We start from the raw sequence: 18,912 nt of genomic DNA, 5'->3' as shown, positions 1-18,912 counted from the left end.
CAAAGGCCAGGGGAGCTGAGGGGACAAAACTCAACAAGTGCCAACAGAGCTGAGGGTGACAAAACCCCACAAAGGACAGGGTAGCTGGGGGTGACAAAACCCCAAAAAGGCTGGTGGAACTGGAGGTGACAAAACCCCTCAAAGGCCAGGGGAGCTGTGAGGACAAAGCTCCTCAAAGGCCAGGGGAGCTGAGGGGACAAAACCCCAAAAAAGCCAGGGGTTCTGGGGTGACAAAGGCCCAGCAGCTGTGGTTGGCAGGTCCCAAAAGGACGTGGCCAGGTGGTGCTGCTGTGTGAGGCAGGTCAGAGATTTGCTCCTCACCCCCCTTCCCATCCACTCTGAGAAATGAGCTCCCCATGGAGCTCAGATCCTGGGAATTTAAGGGGACCAGGAGTAACAAAAGGTGCTGTGGGGAAAACAGAACCAGATTTGTGTCTGTAAATGTCTTTTAGAGCTAAAAGTCTGCTCAAGCTGGAGCTGCTTTCCCTCAGTGAGGCTGAGACAGGACTGGAAAACCAGCGCAGAATCAAACCTTGGCACTCATGAATATGCATAAATTTGAAGGAGAATTATCTTCCAGCATTAACTCTTTAAATAAAGAAATAATTTGGCCACCTGCTGTCTGTGAAAGCTGACCTTGTTCTCTCATTTGTAAAAGGGAGTGGAAAGCTTCCAAAACTTTGAATTTTGAACCATTTCCTCTCCTCAGAAATTACACTGAAGACAAGCATTTAAGCTGTGAAAAATGGAGCTGAAACCTTTCATCTGGAGTTAACCCTGTTCTCCAAACCCTTTGCCAATCTGTATTTGTAACTCGTTTCCTAAATAATTTTGAAGCTTGAGGAAGGGCATTGATGGGAATTTCAGGCTCTTCATTTTGCTGTTTTATTCCCATGAATTGCTGTTTTCTCTGCTGTAGAACAGCAAGAGAGAGCTAATAAGTGTTCTGCTTGTTGGCTTTTCAGGGCAGTGCCAAGTGTCTTCTCTCCTCTCAGCGGCCACGATGCACAGTTGCCCCTTTTCCTGTTTGGTTTTGGGATTGCAGTTGAATATTCTATCCCAGGCAGGGCAGTGGTACCCTCTGGTCAGCCAGTTGTTCTCTGAGAATAATTTATGAAGAAAGAAAAAAAAAATCAGAGAATTAGTAAAGTTGGAAAATCTGTCTAGCAGTGTGGATTTAGTAGGAGAAAAATGGCTTTTTTCTGCATTGTATTCCTGATTTTTATATGAAGGTTTGTGCTTGGGTTTTTTCTGATTTCTGAGCTGGTTGTGGAAAATGAGAGTTGCTAAGACACAGTGGGTTTGGATTTAGACACACAAAGAGCTATCCCAGAAAAAGCAGGATGTGAATTTAGTGTCAGGCAATGAGAATCCTTTTTCTTTGCCATAAATAGGAGCTGACTTCTTGTTGGGGTTGGGGTTGTGTGTGCAGGTGTGGTGTTGGTGTCTGTCTGTCAGATTCCTCACTCAGCACCTGGCAGAGCCTGCTCCTCTGCAGATGGGCAGGAATTCCCTGATTGATCCTGGATTCAGGTCCTGAGCATCTCCTTGCCTGTGCCATGGTGCAGGGAGAGCAGATCTCCGTGTGTTCCCCTGGGAGGGGAGGCAGCAGGGCTGGGATGTTTTTATGCAGATACAGATCACAGACTGACTGAATTAATAGCTATTTTCCAACCCTCCCTTCTCATGCATGTGACTTACAGTAAATGTCTAATCTAAGGATATATGTTGTCTGTAATGCTGTTAATTAAAATTTTATGCAAATGTCTGCTGAACTCCTGATGTTCAGTGTTAATTTCCACGCTCGATATTAAAAGCTTTTCATACATTTCCTGTGCATGCTTAGCTGGGCTGTGCAGATATTTACCTTCAGGCTGATACAAAGGGCATTTTATCAGTGCAGACAAATCCTGGTTGGAGTTCTGCATTCCAGAGGTGTGAATGGATTCTGCTGAAAGCCTGTCTATAGGTGGATTTGTGGGGCTGTTTGCTTTGAACTGACTTTATGAAGGACTTTGTGGCTTGGCCTTGGTTCTGTGTTAGTCTCAGCAAGTTAAAGATGTTTCCTCATGCAGATTTCATGCACTGAGCTCCATCTCTAGTGAGAGAGATGAGGATGAGAGGCAAGAATTCCTTCTGTCTGCACATTGTGTGTAGGAGAGCACCAGGAGAATTCATTATTTGTGTGATGGAATAGGGAGAAGGGCACGGGGTGTTACCCTCCAGTTTAGTGTTCCCTCCTGCTAGCACAGGTAAGCTTCACCCTCTTGTTTGCACATCTCTTTGCTTTGCAGTTTGGAGATGTCAGATACCTCAGAATCAGAGAAAACGGCTTGTAGGCACCACGAGCAAAAATGAGGAAGGCTCCCCAAGACTGAACTGTTTAATTTTCACAGAAATCTGCTCAAGCCTTTTTCCTGCTAACCAGGAACAGCTTTAATCAACTGGTTGCACTTTCTGCTTTCTTTGCAACTCTGCTGTTAAAAATGCAAACTCACATTTTTGCTGAAGTTGCAAGCGCATTGTGCTTCCTTGTGGTTTGTTGTGAGAAGTTAATTCACTGAAAAAAAAGGAAATCTAAACTTTCTGGGTAAGAATTTGTTAGAATGTGTTAGAAACTCTCCCTCTTTTATGCAGTTGGGATGTTTGGCTTTTTGATCTGTTTAGTGATAAAAGAAGTTGTTGTGGTGCTGCAAGGTTTGGAATAATTCAGGAGAAAGCTTCCATTGTGTGGTGAGGGAGCAGAGTGGGTAAAGCAGGGACCAAACCAGAGCTCTTGGGTCAGTCCCAGTGCCAGGGCAGGACCATGAACATTGGTACAGCTGCACTGGTGAGGGGAGCAGCAGCTCCATCACCTTCCCGTCCTGTCACCCATCCCCTGGGTGTTATCATGAGGTTTAGAATAAGTTGGTTTTTATGGGCTTTGAGTAGAGCAAGATGTAAACATGTCCATCAAGAAAAGGAAAAAACAAACCTTAATATTTCTCTCATGGAAGGCCTTGGTTTTCAGGACTGAAGATATGACAGTGAAGAATCCCTCAGTGTTGATGGATTGATGGCTTTTGAGTCTATTACAGAACAACAAGTGAAATATTGAATTTCCTGGAAGTGTGTAAATTGCTGGTTTCCCTTTAGCCAATGTGTTCCCTCCTGTGTTTGCTCTGGGATTGTTTTTCCAAAGTGCTCCTCCAGACTCAGCAAAGCTTCCAAAGGAGTTCTTCCTTTGGTTTCTTCTCCAAAACCAAGTGCTGCTTTCCTAGTGGGCTGTAATGGGAGGGAATGGAGGCTCTTTGCTCTGTTTTTTAGACCTTGACTGCTTTGTGTTGCATTTAATCAGCTCCAGAAGTGATCCGGGGTTGGGTTGTTCTTACTTGCAAAGCTTAAGAAGCTTGGAGTATTTTCCTGTGCTGTTGTGAAAAATTGGCTGGATTTGGTGCAAGAGAGAGAAAAGGGAAGCAGTTGTGTTGTGAGGGTGGTTAATTCTTCCGGGATTTTTACATGTGAAGTATTAAAATGATTTTTCCAAAAGCCTGTGAAGTTGTACAGTAAGAAACTTGTCTATGATTGAGGAGATACACACAGGTGAGGAGACACTTGCTCCTGCAGTGTACTTGTAAAAAGATTTTGGGGAGGCCTCTCATCCCTGGCCTTGAAAGAAATAAAACTTTGATAAGGCAGGAATGTTGTTCATAGATTTGCAGTGGGTTAAAGGACAGGAAATGGGGTTAGGAGTAGATGTTGGTTCTCACAGGGAAGGGCTCTCCCAGCCAAGTGTCCTGCCAGAGATCAGTGCTCTTGCAAATATTCCCTTCAGCAGATTGGCCTGCAATAATAAGATGGCTAAATTGAAGCAAATTAGTCAAATTTGAATGTAATCTTGAATTGAAAGGAATGATGAAAGATGGAGACCTGCTGAGGGATAAAGTGGCAGGTGAAATGAATGCACAGGGAGAACTGTGTGTATCCCAAGAAATGGGAGTTTAATCTGTGCATGGAAATGGCACTGTAGCAATTTGGAGAATTACAGCAATGTCAGGTTTGAAATCTGTGCTCTCCTTGTCCCCAGTGTCTCTGGTTGGTTCTTGGGGTGTTTGGAGGAACATTAAAGGACATCTGGGTGGGCATCTCTGTGGACGTGGCCAGCTCAGTTCAGAGTCCCTGCTCAGTGTTTGTGCTCTCGGGGCTGCTCTGTGTTCATGGAATGGCCAATCTGCCAGTTTGCTCCAGTAATTTATTCCACAGCTTAATAGGCCTCTGTTTACTTGCAACAGTGACCTTAACTCCAGAACTGACCCAGCTTTCCAGCTCCACAGCTTGTCCTTGCCTTTTCTTGCCACTCATTTTGCCTTTACCATTCCATTCTCTTAGAATTAAAAATTCTTCAGTGCTGTGTGAAAGACACAGAGCAGAAAGTGTGGATCTGCCAAGTGTTGTCAAATAAACATAGTAAATGTATTTGGGAACAAAAAAAATCCTTCTGATCTACTTGTCGTGAAAGGTCACCTTGAATTGGAGTGTGTTGGGCCACAGGATCTCTGTCCTGAGACTGAAAGGGCTTTAAACGTACCCAGGGTTTCAGAAATGGCTTGGTTGAATTTTTGGAAATTTGCTTGTTCTGTCTGGGTGCAGATTCCTGCTGAACATGGAATTCCTCGTGTGGTTTCACCTCAGCTCTGTAATTTAAAGTTCTAGGTAGGCTTTACGTTGGAAAATAAATCTCCAGGTTGGACTTTGTTTCTGGTTTGCTTTTCAGATTTTCCCTCTGTATCAGAGTGATTGTCTTCATGCTTTTGTTTTGCTCAGCACTTCAGGTTTTTAATCTTCAGTGTTTAATGTGACTCGTGAGGAGAACAAGTTGTTTTCAAAATCAGAAGAAATTCGAGGAGGAAAAAATTAATCTAGGAAAATTTCTCCCGAGTGTGTGTGGCTTTCTGGCTGTGCAGAACAGTCAGAGCCAACTAACCTGCTCTGTTTTCTTTCCTCGCTCAGGTCATGATTTTCATTTTCTCGTGTCATTCTCTTGAGGAGAGGAAATGATTGTAGTGGAACGTGTCACAAGCACGCCACTGCTCCGGAGCCTTTGCTGTTCAGAAACGTTCCTGGGAGAGCAAATTTAGCCCTTTGCTGTTTGTGTTGTGGGATCTGTCTTGGGAAAAAGGGAAATAAAAATGACGACTTCGTCTATCCGACGGCAGATGAAGAACATTGTGAACAATTACTCAGAGGCCGAAATAAAAGTTCGGGAAGCGACCTCAAATGACCCCTGGGGTCCTTCCAGTTCCTTGATGACTGAAATAGCAGATCTGACCTACAATGTTGTGGCCTTCTCTGAAATTATGAGCATGATCTGGAAACGACTCAATGACCACGGCAAGAACTGGCGACACGTCTACAAGGCCCTGACTCTCTTAGATTACCTGATTAAAACTGGCTCTGAGAGGGTGGCCCAGCAGTGTAAAGAGAATATTTTTGCTATCCAGACATTGAAAGATTTCCAGTACATCGATCGAGATGGGAAGGACCAGGGCATCAACGTGAGGGAGAAGTCCAAGCAGCTGGTGTCCCTTCTGAAGGACGACGAGCGCCTCAAGACAGAGAGGGCCCAAGCCCTGAAGACCAAAGAAAGGATGGCTCAGGTGGCCACTGGGGTGGGCAGCAACCAGATCACCTTTGGCCGAGGCTCCAGCCAGCCCAACCTGTCCACCAGCTACTCAGAGCAGGAGTATGGGAAGTCTGGAGGGTCCCCAGCATCCTACCATGGCTGTAAGTACAGCAAACTCATCCCAGACCCCCTTCTTTGGGGGGCTGCTCCTGGGGGTGGGAGGAGTGAGTGAGTGAGGGGTGCCTGTGGGAGGGCAGTGCTGCCTGCCAGGGGTCTGGGGTCCCTCTGGATCTGCTCTGTGCTGTTGGTGTCTCTGCAGATGCCTGGGTAAATGTTTGCTCTGGACAGGACGTGTGCAGTGATGGGGATCGATTTGAAAAGCCCTTTTTGTTTACTGTCAGTTCCAAAGGTAGCAGTGCCAGGCTGCTCGTGTGAACCTGTTCCAGTGTTTGCTGTGATGGGGACGGTGTGAAGGGCATTTTCTGTTTGCTCCTGGTTTTAAAAGGACTGCTTGAGATGTATTCTTTTTGGTCAGGATGGGATCATAGGATGGTTTGGGTTGGGAGGGAATTTGAAGCTGATCTCATTCCACCCCCCTGCCATGCTCAGGGACACTTTCCACTATCCCAGGTTGCTCCAAACCCTGTCCAGCCTGGTCTTGGATTAAGAATAAATAAGAAATACAAAGTATTTCCTGAATAATTTTGCTACTTTATGTTGCTCCTGTTGTACTTTGCTGTTTAAATTTCCTTTATTGCTTACTCAGCAGTTCTTGGAGGAGGAATGCTTTAAATCTGTATTTAAATATTTAAATTTCCCGTATTTGGGGTGTGTGAGTGTTTGTCCTAAATACTAAATACTATACTTCATTCTTAAAAAATGAATCCAGTGATGTGGGAAGAGCAAATTCTTTCCACCAGTGCTTGGTGGGACTCCCTGCCATGTCAGGAGGAGGCCTGATCTGGCACTAAATCCTCCTTAATGTAAGTAATGATCTGATGAAAGCTGCTTTGGCTGCAATGTCAGTGGTTGTGGTCTAATTCTGAAGGGAAATCTTTTCTTTAAATGAATGTTTGGAGTGTGTGGAGGGCTGTGACTGAGCCAGGGGGCAGCAACCATTGAGCACCAGCTTTAGGAATCTGAAGTTTGTCATGTCCTGTGTCCCAAAGTGCTTCTTTAATCATAAATCCATGAGTGGGGTCAGCCCTGCTGCCATTTGCAGGAGGAGATAGCAGAAAATCAAACCAGGATGGAGAAAATCTCTGTTTAAAGCTCTGGAGACAGGCAGAAAAAAATACTTCCAAAAGGAATTTTTTTTTAACATAGAGGGTACGAAAAATGTGAGTGAAGGTACAAAAAATGTGAGTGAAGGGTTTCCACCTATGACAATCTTTGATCTTGGCTTTTAATTAGCAGAAGGATAACAAACATCCTAATTTTTCTGTAATAATATTTTTTTATATCTATATAGTTTTTCTATAATAACCATGCTTGAAAATTGTGAATTTTTAAAGAAAAACTCGTATATTGTTACCTCAACAATAACAACATTTTTCTTTTCAAATGCATAAATTATTGTTGACTACAACAACAATTCTTAATTTAGAAATAGCTTGAAATATTGATATTGGGCTGAAGTAAGTGCCTGAGTTTTGCTGAGCACACCTTGGCTTTCACAGAATTATTGCTCCCCCAGTCCCAGCTTTAATTAAAGCCTGGAACTATTGTTTGGAATCCTGAATGCTCCCAAGGATTCTCCAGCAGGGCTGAGCAGTGCAGGGCGTGTTCCTCAATTGTTCCTGGGCTGCTGTAGGAATTTGGATGGGAGCAGGAGTTTGGCTGTTCCTCACCCCTGCAAGGCTGGATTTCCTGCTCCCTGTGTGTGTCCTGTGGCAGGATTGCTTTGGAGGTAAAGATTCCTTAAGCTTTTTTCTTCCTTCCTCACCCCCTAAGAAGCTTTAGAAATCTCAGGGCTTTTTCTCCCCCCCCTTCAGTTCCAGCTCTCCTGGACTCTTTTTTTTTCACTGTGGATCAGCAGAAATGCAGGTGGCTCTCAGGTTGTCTGTTTCGAGTTTTAAATGTGTTTTTTGTCTGGTTTAATTGAGTGGAGCAAAGCAAACCAGCACCTTCCAGAACAGCTGTGCTGAGTCCCTCTGATACTGGGGAACTGGGAAGAGCTTTATGCCAGGAAACGAGGAAGGAGTTTCATTAAAATCCAGACATTTAATCTGTTACATAAATGTAGGGTTATTCCTGAGCCTGCTAAATTTGATGGAAGAGATGCTTTTCATTATTTAAAGTGAAAGAGATTGTATCCATCGTGTGTTCTTTTTTTTTTTTTTAATAATTATATTTAAATTTAAATAAATCTATATTAAATATAAATAAAAATTAAAAAAATTTTAGAAAGAAATAAATATTTAAATTATATATATATTTTATTATTAATACCCTTCTTTTGTGCTGAAAATCTGGATTCAGAAAAAAAAATCTGTAAAAGGAATGAAGTTCTGCTTCACTCCTGGGAAATACTCCCCTCAGAACATCCCTGAGATGCTGTTGCTGCTTTGTATATCCTGGCAAAATTCTCTTTCATTCCTCTGAGCCTTTGAAGAAGAGATCAGAGACTTTTAGATTTGCCATCTACAGCAGAGATTTGCCTCTTCAGAATGTCCAGCCACCCTCTTTGCTGAATGCCCAGCCCTGCTTAGCAGGCAAATGGAAATAAAGCTTGGGAGAGTGGCAGAGCCCTTTTGGCACCACCACCCCGGGAAATGTTTCATCCCTCAGTGGATATTGGGTTATAAAATCTCATTTTTAGTGCTTTCTGGCAGAAACAAGAGCTGAGAGTTTGGTGGTTCCTGCAGGACAGCCCCCCAGTAACTCCCATGGGTGCTGGGGTGGATGTGAGGGAGCTCTGTCCCCTCTTTCAGGGACTAAAATGCAGTTTTGGTTCAATCAGTGAAGCCTTTTTGGGTCAGTTTGTTGGGAATTGAATCAGCTGCTCTGAACTCTGCTCCAGCTCCTCCTCCTCTCCAGCTTCCCAACCTGGGCAGGTTTGCATGGGGACAATTGGATTTTTGCTGGATGTTGTCCACAAGGGGTTTTCTTAGAGAATTGCTGGTTTTTGTGTCCCAGATTCATCCTTTGTTACAAAATAAAAGCAGTATTGATACCCTGTGTAGTGAGAGGGAATTCAAGATGGAAAAGGATCTCTGGACTGATATCCAGTCATCCCTCACTGCTGCAGGCAAATAAGGGGATTTTTCCCTGTTTTCTTGTGAATATTTTCATTTCATCTCTAGAAATCCTTTAGAAACTGTGCAAAATGAAATGGTGCAACTTGATGGTTTTTAATAAAATCCTTCCCTCCAAAGCTTTGCCTTAATGACTTTGTTGGCCCTGAAGTTCTCTGTGCTTGGATAATTCCAGGAGCACATTATGGCATGTGAATTGGAAAAGTTTTTTTTCTACCCAGTCTCATAACCTGAAAATGGAAGCCATGAGAGATACTCAAAAACAAAAAGCAGAAATAAAGCTCCTCCCAACCTCCATCTTGTCAGCAATTTCTGACATACTGGGAGCAATTGGTTTTATCTTCCAGCTTTATACCAGGGACAATCAATGCTCAGATTAGGAGCTGCTAAATATTCCATGACAAAATGTATAATTTTTATTTATTTTGGAAAATGTGCCAATTCTGTAGAGTTGCATCAAATCAGGTTTTATTTCACCTTAAGGAAATATTCTTGTGTAGTGCTGAAACCAGACTTAGTGGGGAAAGAAAGGGATATAAAGGATAGATAGATATTAAAAATCTTTTGGAGCAATAGTCCCTCACTCCTAATCTGCCTCTGGGTCTGAATAATTGGGTTTTTGCCTGACATTTGTCACCCAGTTTCAAAAACTTCAGCCTCTTGTTCCTGGCCTTGTTTCATCTCCAGCTGCCAGTGACCACTTAAATAGGATTCTGGATTTATGGCTGCACAGGGAAAAGTAGGATGTTCTTAATTTAGACCTCTTAAGCCTGAGCTGGGGTGCTGCTGGTGGTGTTCTAAAACCAAGTTTACTGAGGCCATGCTTTTTAGGAGTTCCAATCCTGTTGTGCCCAAGCTGGGATGTGCAGGTGTTGTTTTGGGTTGTGCTCACATCCTTCCCTTTATCCCTGTGCTCTAGGAGGGGATGGGATAATGGGATGGGATAATGGGGTGGAGTCCCTGGGATGGGAGGGATGGATGCTCTGATTTCAGTGACACAAACCCTGTTTTGAGAGACACAAACCCTGATTTCAGTGACACAAACCCCAATTTCAGTGACAAACCCAAATTTAGTGACACAAACCCCAATTTTAGTGACACAAACCCTCATTTCAGTGACACAAACCCCATTTCAGTGTCACAAACCCTGATTTCAGTGACACAAACCCCAGTTTCAGTGACACAAACCCCGATTTCAGTGACAAACCCCAATTTTAGTGACACAGACGCTCATTTCAGTGACACAAACCCCTATTTCAGTGTCACAAACCCTGTTTTGAGAGACACAAACCCTGATTTCAGTGACACAAACCCCAATTTCAGTGACACAAACCCTGATTTCAGTGACACAAACCCCGATTTCAGTGACAAACCCCGATTTCAGTGAAAAACCCAATTTCAGTGACACAACCCCCAATTTTAGTGACACAAACCCCAATTTCAGTGACAAAAACCCCAATTTCAGTGACACACACAGCTAGGTGTGACCTGATCTCAGCAGCACTGCCTGTGGTGGGCTCAGCTCATCTCACTGTGCTCAGAACCTGCTGGAGAGAGGAGGTGCTGAAAGATGCACTGGGAAGGGCTTTTATGGATCTTGGGAAATGCCAAGTCTTTAACCTGAACCTGGCAAAATTCTGGGAGCAATTTTCTGTAGCTAAATTAATGAGTTTAATATTTGCAGTGATTATTCAAGTTAAGTTGACTCGTTGTTTAAAACCAGTTTTGTGAAGCCTCAGCAAGTTTGTGTTCCCTCATCTGTTTCTGTTTTGTCTCCCCTTTTGCTTGGAGTAGAAAATAATTCAGAGGAATTGCTGGTTTGGCTTTGACACAAGAGGAAATTTATGAAATGCAGAATGGTTTGGGTTGGAAGGGACCTTGAAGCTCATCTTGTCCCAGCCCCCTGCTGTGGGACACTTTCCACTATCCCAGGTTGCTCCAGCCTTGAACATTGCAGGGATGTGGCAGCCACAGCTTCTCTGGGCAGCCTGTTCCATTCAGAACACTCCTGTTTTTAAAGGGTTTGCTTTTTATTTAATAATTATTTCTTTAATAATCTGTTCTGCATCTCTGCAGGTTGGAACACATCCCTGCCCTTCCATCTTAGCCGGGGAATGTAGGGGATATCACCCAGCAATGAATCTGGCTGAGCAGTGTGGAGAATTGCTGCAGTTTGAGGTGTTGAAGGAATGTGGCAGACTCCTGTCAGATGTCATTTGACAGCTTGATTAAATCCTCTCATCATACATTTATTTTTCTGGTGCTGAGAGTGAAGGTGGGAGGTGCCACTGGTGCATGCAGACTTTGTAGTGACACTGAATTATCCAACTGTGCCCATTCACACGGGCTGGCATCACCTGAGAGGAAAATACTCCCAACAAAACAAACCTGAAGGATTTGTTGGGTGTTAAATGAATTTCAGCAGCTCTCAGTGTGCTCAGTGCAGTCAGAATCCTGCAGGATAGCTGAGCAGCTCCACCTTGTCACAATCATCAGTGTTATCAGCTCTCTTCTTGTACCTGAAAGATTCCTTCAGTCCCAGGGGAAAGGTGGATTACACAATTCCTTCTAGATTAAACAGCTTGTACTTGCCTTTCCATCATTTGCCTTTTTTAAATTATCCCATTTGATTTGAGTGCTTGTTCACTGGCAGACTGACAGATGGGATCTCTGCTGCTTCCCAAGTGAATTGCTGTTGGTTTCTGAGTTCTTACCTTGATATTATTTCAATTTTTGAAGTCAGTTTTGGTTTTGCCCACCTTAGAGGAAGCAGCTTTTCATTCTGAGAGATGAATTCTGGTCTTCAGAATTCCACCTGCAAATTAGAAAGCCTGAGACTAAAGAAAAACCCCAGAAATTACAAAACCAGCCCCAAAACCCAAGCACAGGATCCTGAATGAAAATACAGTCTAATTTTTATTATTAATGCAGGCTCTGCTCTCTGTGTCCTGTATTTCACTTTAACTCAGCCAGATCTATAACCAGCTACAGAGGCCTTTTAATAGAGCCAAAATATAGGAAATTATCAATAGCTGTGTCTGGGAGCTGGCCCAGCCTGGCCAGGCACAGATGGTGCAGCAGAATTCTGCTTCAGTGATTAACTGAGCCTCCAGATGATTTCCTTGAGCAGCCAGCCCTGTGCTCCCTGCAGGAACACATCCCACAAATGCTCCTGGAGGGACTGGGATCCCCAAAATTTTGGGGTTTAGGGTTTAGCAGGTCAGAATTGATCTATTGAGTGCCATCTTACATAAACATGGGAGTTAGCTGTCATGTGCTGGGGGTGAGGGATGCTGTGTGTGCCACCATCCTGCTCCTGAGGCTGTCACCTTTCTGCTGCATCCTGGGGATTCTGACCTTGCAGCAGGATGAGGCCCATGTGGAATTTAGGAATCTTAGCTAAAACTTGTCGGGTTACTCCCAAGAATGGTGTTTTGAATTTCCTTTAATCCTTTTCAAAAAGAAAAGTGCTGGCAGCTCTTTAATGTGGATGGTTTTATAACACTTACATGGAAAACAGCAACATTCCTATCATTTGTTTTTTTATTGAGGCCCAAGGAAGAACTTCAAATGGACATTTTCCCCTTTTATTTTAAGTGAAAAGGAGCTGGAAATACCTTTCAGAGTTAATGAAAGCAAGGAGAATGGATTGCTGGAAAGCCTGGAAGTGGGAAGGAATGACCTCTATGTGTGTGTAAGCCCCTGGTGTCCATGTGGGCATCCCAGAACTGCTGGTTTTGGGATCTCTGGGAGCTCATGGAGCCAAGCCAGCCCTCCCTGCCTGGCTGGGAGTGCAGGGCCAGGGAAAGGCTTGGAGTGAGGTACAATCCCTGATTTTACAGCTTTTCCAGGCAGGAATGCACTGGGCACTGAGGTCAGCAATCCTTTGTGTGGAAATGGGAGGAAGAGCGGTGGAATCCCATTTTGCATAATTTTAATTCCAGTGTTACTGCCATCAGGCTCTTGGTTGTTGTGGAGTGCAGGGATGGAAAAGCTGGGCTGCAGGAAATGCAGGAAATGCCATTTCCCCCCCACAGTTCAAAGCCCAGCAGAGCAGAAGGTTCCTCCCTGCTCCTGCTCCAGGTGCCATCTGTTCTCAGGTGACTGCTGCTGTCCCATGTGTCCCAGGCTCTGGTTTTAAACCAGTTAGGACTCTTTCCTCCTCTAATCCCTGCTGCAAAACTGCTCCTCTCCATCTGCATCTCAGATCCATTCATGGCCACTTTATACCATGAATTCTTCCATTTTTATCTGAAATAGTTTTTCTCTCTCTGAGGTTTTTATCAACCATAAACTGCTCCATCTTCTTCTGGCAAAGATAAATAGAAAACATTCTCTGGGCCCCAAAGGGAAGTGTTTCCACCTCCATCCTGGTTTAAAATCATCCATTTTGGATTAGAATGATTAGAATTAATGCTAATTTATCACCTGTATTAGGTGAGTGGCTGGGAATTATCACATGCTTTTATCATCATATTTTTAATGTAATATATTGGAGAGCCTGGCAGTGACTGTTGGAGCAGTAAGTACTCATCAGCCAGGCTAAATTTAATTATTTTATATGAGAAAGTGTGAAAGAGTAATAGAATTGAGCTATGAGTAGCATCTTAATTGAAGCAAGGTTGGCTTGAGAGCCTCAGGATCAGCACAGGGTGGAAGAATCATTGTGGGGATAAATTAGTTTATGTCTTTAGAAGCAGATGGGGTGGGAGGGCACCTCGGGGTGGGGTGGGAAGGAGGAAAGGTCATTCCTTGTTTGTGGAGAGTTCTCTTCCTTCTGGCCTGCTGGACGAGAAAGTTCCACTTGTTTTGTGGTGTCATTTTGGCCTGAAACTTCAGGAGAGGCAGACAAGACTAGGAAATGTTGGGAGAATGAAAGTGATGAAAAATTGGTTTTCAAACAAAATCTTGCAATCTCATTTCCACATGCCCAACTGGCCTGGTATGAAGAAACTTGATTTCTTGGAGCTTGACACACTAGTTTGAAACATTCAATTAAATGTATTAAATGTCAATATATGTTTTGCCAAAGTAATCATCAGTCCAGCCACTAAATACAAACTGCCTTGCCAAAGCGAGGTAGAATTTCTGTGTGAATGGTTTGGATGCTAAGGAATTGTCTGAGAGAGAGTGAGCACAAAATTGTTCAATTACTGTTTAGTGCTAAACCTGCTAGTGGTGTAGGATGGGAATTTCACATGCTCCTGGAGTGAAAACAGCACTAAAAGATGGTTTGTGTGTTGAGAAATTGCATCTTTCAGCTCTCAAGGTTGACTGTTCATTGAAGAGGAGGGGAGGAGATACCCCAAAAAACCCCAACCAACCCCAGAAACCAATCAACACCCCCAACCCACTCCCCAAACTCTTCTTTAGCAGAGAATGATCCTGTATTTGTGTAAATTTGGAGTCTGAATAGCTGGTTTGTTTATCCCCAAGCCTGCTCAGCAGTTAAGAATAGTTCTTTATCTTCCCATTAAGACTGTATTATTTTACAGAAAAATGGGTGGTATCCAGTTTTACCCTGATATTGGCCCACTCCCAGCAATCCTTCCTGACACTGCAAGATGGAAGAAATACTCACAAATGTTTCCTTCAACAATGAATTTTTAAATCAGGAACTCTGATACGCTCCAGCATGAGCTGGGCGGTACTTCTTATAAAAAAACTTGGATTTTCCAAGGAATATTTAAGGAATATTTTTCCCTTAAAGCAACTATACTGCCATGCAGAGCTAAATTATCATCCTCACCCTTGGCAGAAGATTCAGCTCTGCAAACTGGGGGGGGCTTTGACAGCAAACATGGGGTGCAGGAGCAGAGTGTGCCAGCATCTCCTGCAGTTTGCTGGGTTGAATCTGTGCCCCATCTATTTCCTGTAGTTTGCTGTGCTGAATGTGTGCCCCATCTCCTGCACAGTCCTGTGCCCCATCTCTGGAGTTTGTTGGGCTGAATGTGTGCCCCATCTCCTGCAGGGTCCTGTGCCCCATCTCCTGCAGTTTGCTGGGCTGAATCTGTGCCCCATCTCCTGCAGTTTGCTGGGCTGAATGTGCTGAGCCCCATCTCCTGCAGGGTCCTGTGCCCCATTTCTGCAGTTTGCTGGGCTGAATCTGTGCCCCATCTCCTGCAGGTCCTGTGCTGAATCTGTGCTCCATCTCCTGCAGGGTCCTGTGCTGAATCTGTGCCCCATCTCTGCAGTTTGCTGGTCTGAATGTGCTGAGCCCCATCTCCTGCATGATCCTGTTCCCCGTCTCTGCAGTTTGCTGTGCCCCGTCTCTGCAGTTTGATGGGTGGAATCTGTGCCCCATCTCTGCAGTTTGCTGTGCCCCATCTCTGCAGTTTGATGGGTTGAATCTGTGCCCCATCTCTGCAGTTTGCTGTCCCCCATCTCTACAGTTTCCTGTCCCCATCTCTGCAGTTTGCTGTGCCCCATCTCTGCAGTTTGCTGTCCCCCATCTCTGCAGTTTGCTGTCCCCCATCTCTGCAGTTTGCTGTGCCCCATCTCTGCAGTTTGCTGTCCCCCATCTCTGCAGTTTGCTGTCCCCCGTCTCTGCAGTTTGCTGTCCCCCATCTCTGCAGTTTGCCGTGCTGACCGTGCCGGGTTTTGTCTTTGTGTCCCCACAGCGACGTCCCCGCGGGTGTCCTCGGAGCTGGAGCAGGCGCGGCCGCAGACGAGCGGCGAGGAGGAGCTGCAGCTGCAGCTGGCGCTGGCCATGAGCCGGGAGGTGGCGGAGCAGGTCTGTGCCCGTGTAGGTTTTCCAAAGTGTCCGTGCTTGGAGAGCTCACTGTGCAACCTGGTTTGGTTGGTTGGACTTGATTTTATCTTATTTTTATTTTATTTTATTTTAAAAATTATTTTATTTTATTTTAAAAATTTTATTTTGTTTTGTTTATTTTATCTTTTTTTCTTTTAATTTCATTTTTTTATTATTTTATTTTTTATTATTTTTTATTTTTATTTTATCTTATTTATTTTATTTTGTTCAATCCTATTTTTATTTAATTTTATTTTACTTTCTCTTATTTTTATCTTATTTTGGTTTTTATTTTTATTTTATTTCCCTTTCCTTTTTTCCTTTCCTTTTTTCCTTTCCTTTTTTCCTTTCCTTTTTTCCTTTCCTTTTTCCTTTCCTTTTTCCTTTCCTTTTTTCCTTTCCTTTTTTCCTTTCCTTTTTCCTTTCCTTTTTCCTTTCCTTTTTCCTTTCCTTTTTTCCTTTCCTTTTTCCTTTCCTTTTTCCTTTCTTTTTTCCTTTCCTTTTTTCCTTTCCTTTTTTCCTTTCCTTTTTTCCTTTCCCTTTTCCTTTCCTTTTTCCTTTCCTTTCCTTTTTTCCTTTCCTTTTTCCTTTCCTTTTTCCTTTCCTTTTTCCTTTCCTTTTTCCTTTCCCCTTTCCTTTTCCCTTTCCTTTCTCCTTTCCTTTCTCCTTTCCTTTCCCCTTTCCTTTCCCCTTTCCTTTCCCCTTTCCTTTCCCCTTTCCTTTCCCCTTTCCTTTCCCCTTTCCTTTCCCCTTTCCTTTCCCCTTTCCTTTCCCCTTTCCTTTCCCCTTTCCTTTCCCCTTTCCTTTCCCCTTTCCTTTCCATTCCATTCCATTTTATCTTATTTCATTTCATTTATTTTATCTTATTTTATTTATGGCAGCTTGGCTTTGCTCCAGGTAGAATCTTGTGTGTGGGTTGGTTTCTTTTTTATTATTATTATTCTTAAAATCTCTTTTTAAAGTAGCTTCAGCCTCCGAGCTGTTGAGACTAGTGGATGATGACAGTCACTTTGAGAGAAGACTTTGTGTGGGAGGATGTTAATCATCACATTACTGAAGATGTTTTCAGTTAGGAAGAGCTGAAAGCATGACTGGTCCTGAAATCTTCATTAATGTCAGTGAATTCTGATTCCAGTGGAATTTGGAACAGTCTGTTCGTTTGGTGGGAGTTTCTGGAACAGGAGGGTGACCTGACACAAAGTACCAGAATATATTTTAAAAATTGCTTTAAAGAAATTGACTCCTGATCTATCACCTGAGTTATTTTACTGTGCTAATTCCTAGCAGCTTCATTCTGAATTTGGAGTAAATTTGGATTAAATGACTACATTTTAATACATAACAAAGTCAAATCTCAGCTCTGAGTGAAAATTCAACTCAGCCGTGCTGAGTGCCTGTAATATTTTAGAGGATTCCTGTAACAATTTAGTTTACAGCTGTATGGTAAACTTGAGTGCTTGGAAGGGGAAACTGTCACCCAGTAAACTTTGTCATTATTGAGCAATAAAGGGAACTAAAATATAAATCAGAATTAAGCACTTGAAGTAGCTTCAGAAATGACAAGCTGGGGATTAGTCAACTTCTGAGAGACATGATGCAAGCAGAGTTATTTAAAGGAGTTGAATGTGGCATAAACATTGTAGTTACAGATGTTTAAACCTTCAGATTACACCTGGACTTGGCAAGACTCAATTCCCTTGGTGCATCTTGCACCAGCATGGAAGGAAGTGAACAAAAGCAAGGGAAATTCCAGTTTAGTTCTCTGGAACCCTCAGTGGTGATCTGAATGCTGAAAAACCATCATGCCAATTTAAAAATGGCTTGTTCACCTAAAGTTCTGTGGTGTTTCTAACAGAATTTTGGAAGGAATGGAACAACACCAGGGTAAATTTAAAAATGGCTTGTTCACTTGAAGTTCTGTGGTGTTTCTAACAGAATTTTGGAAAGAATGGAACAACACCAGGGTAAATTTAAAAATGGCTTGAACTTCACTTGAAGTTCTGTGGTGTTTCTAACAGAATTTTGGAAAGAATGGAACAACACCAGGGCAAATTTAAAAAATGGCTTGTTCACTTGAAGTTCTGTGGTGTTTCTAACAGAATTTTGGAAAGAATGGAACAACACCAGGGTAAATTTAAAAATGGCTTGTTCACTTGAAGTTCTGTGGTGTTTCTAACAGAATTTTGGAAAGAATGGAACGACACCAGGGTAAATCCCAACCAGCAATGGCCACAGCAGGGTCCGGGTGCTCCCGAGGCACGAACCCCAGGAGAGCTCCTGTTCCTGGTGTGTGCTGAGTGGAAATGCAGCCTGTGGAGCAGAGGGGCAGGGCTGGAGCCCTGCAGGGAGCAGCAGCAGCTCAGAGCAGCTCGTGCTCGGTGTCACCAGTGTTGGTTTCCTTTGCAGGAGGAGCGCCTCAGACGCGGGGACGATCTGAGATTACAGATGGCTCTGGAGGAGAGTCGCAGAGACACAATTAAAATTCCCAAAAAGAAGGAGGTAGTGCCTTGGCCTAAGAAATTCCCTGTTATGCTGCCAAAAGCTGAATGACAGTAACACAAACTTAGCTTAATACTGAGCTCTTTTGTGCTTCTGGGTTTGCTTTGTTGTGTAGCTTAAAGCTTCTTCCGTGTGGGTTAAATTTGGAGCTAGTCATTGCAGGCGTGTAAAAGGAAAAATAATAATAATGCTAATGCTAATAATAATAATAATAATTGCTTCTTCACTCTCGTGGGTTTGTACCTCAGCCTGGCAAGGCTCTTGAGTAAAGCTCAGCTTCTTCCTGCCCTCAGCACACCACCCTGCTGGACCTGATGGATGCCCTGCCCTCCTCGGCACCGGCCCCGGCCAAGAGCGAGCCCTGGGGCCCTCCTGCTGCTGCTGCTGCTGCTGCCAACCAGACAGATCCCTGGGGAGGATCCACAGCTGCAGCCCCTGCCTCCGACCCCTGGCAATCATTTGGTAAGAGCAAACTGCCAGGAGCACTGGGATCTCAAAGGTTTTGCTTTTAACCTTGCATTTCAAAGTTCCTCAGCTTGGTACTCATGTACGAGTCCATTTTCATTCATTTCACTAAATTCCTCATTTCCAAGCAGACACCAAGGGCAGTTGGTTTTCTTTTTTAAGCAGTTGGGTTTTGTGTGTGCAGTTTGAATCCTAAGGAAGAAGAGAGTGGCACTTCTTTGTTGTCTTTACAAAACAACTTGTCCAGCTCATGTCTCACTGCTGGTTGTGTCCAGTGCCATGGGTTTAAACTGTTCCCAGAATTTAATCTGATATTTAGGCAAGCTTAGGAAAGCCAT

General features: G+C 43.6%; 1 protein-coding gene across 2 annotated transcripts in view; it reads left to right on the top strand.

The window, feature by feature from the left end:
- EPN2 (epsin 2) overlaps positions 1–18,912 on the top strand; it is a 41,241-nt gene that overhangs the window by 13,967 nt on the left and 8,362 nt on the right. For both annotated transcript variants that reach the window (XM_058035511.1, XM_058035510.1), the window contains exons 2-5: positions 4,990–5,763; positions 15,480–15,592; positions 18,017–18,109; positions 18,403–18,571. In XM_058035511.1, the coding sequence (XP_057891494.1) occupies positions 5,169–5,763; positions 15,480–15,592; positions 18,017–18,109; positions 18,403–18,571 (970 nt within the window). In that variant the 5' untranslated portion in view covers positions 4,990–5,168. The remainder of the gene's footprint in view (positions 1–4,989; positions 5,764–15,479; positions 15,593–18,016; positions 18,110–18,402; positions 18,572–18,912) is intronic.

Source organism: Melospiza georgiana, chromosome 16, assembly GCF_028018845.1.
Source record: "Melospiza georgiana isolate bMelGeo1 chromosome 16, bMelGeo1.pri, whole genome shotgun sequence".
Taxonomy (NCBI): domain Eukaryota; kingdom Metazoa; phylum Chordata; class Aves; order Passeriformes; family Passerellidae; genus Melospiza; species Melospiza georgiana.
This window is presented reverse-complemented; position numbering and strand designations above follow the sequence as displayed.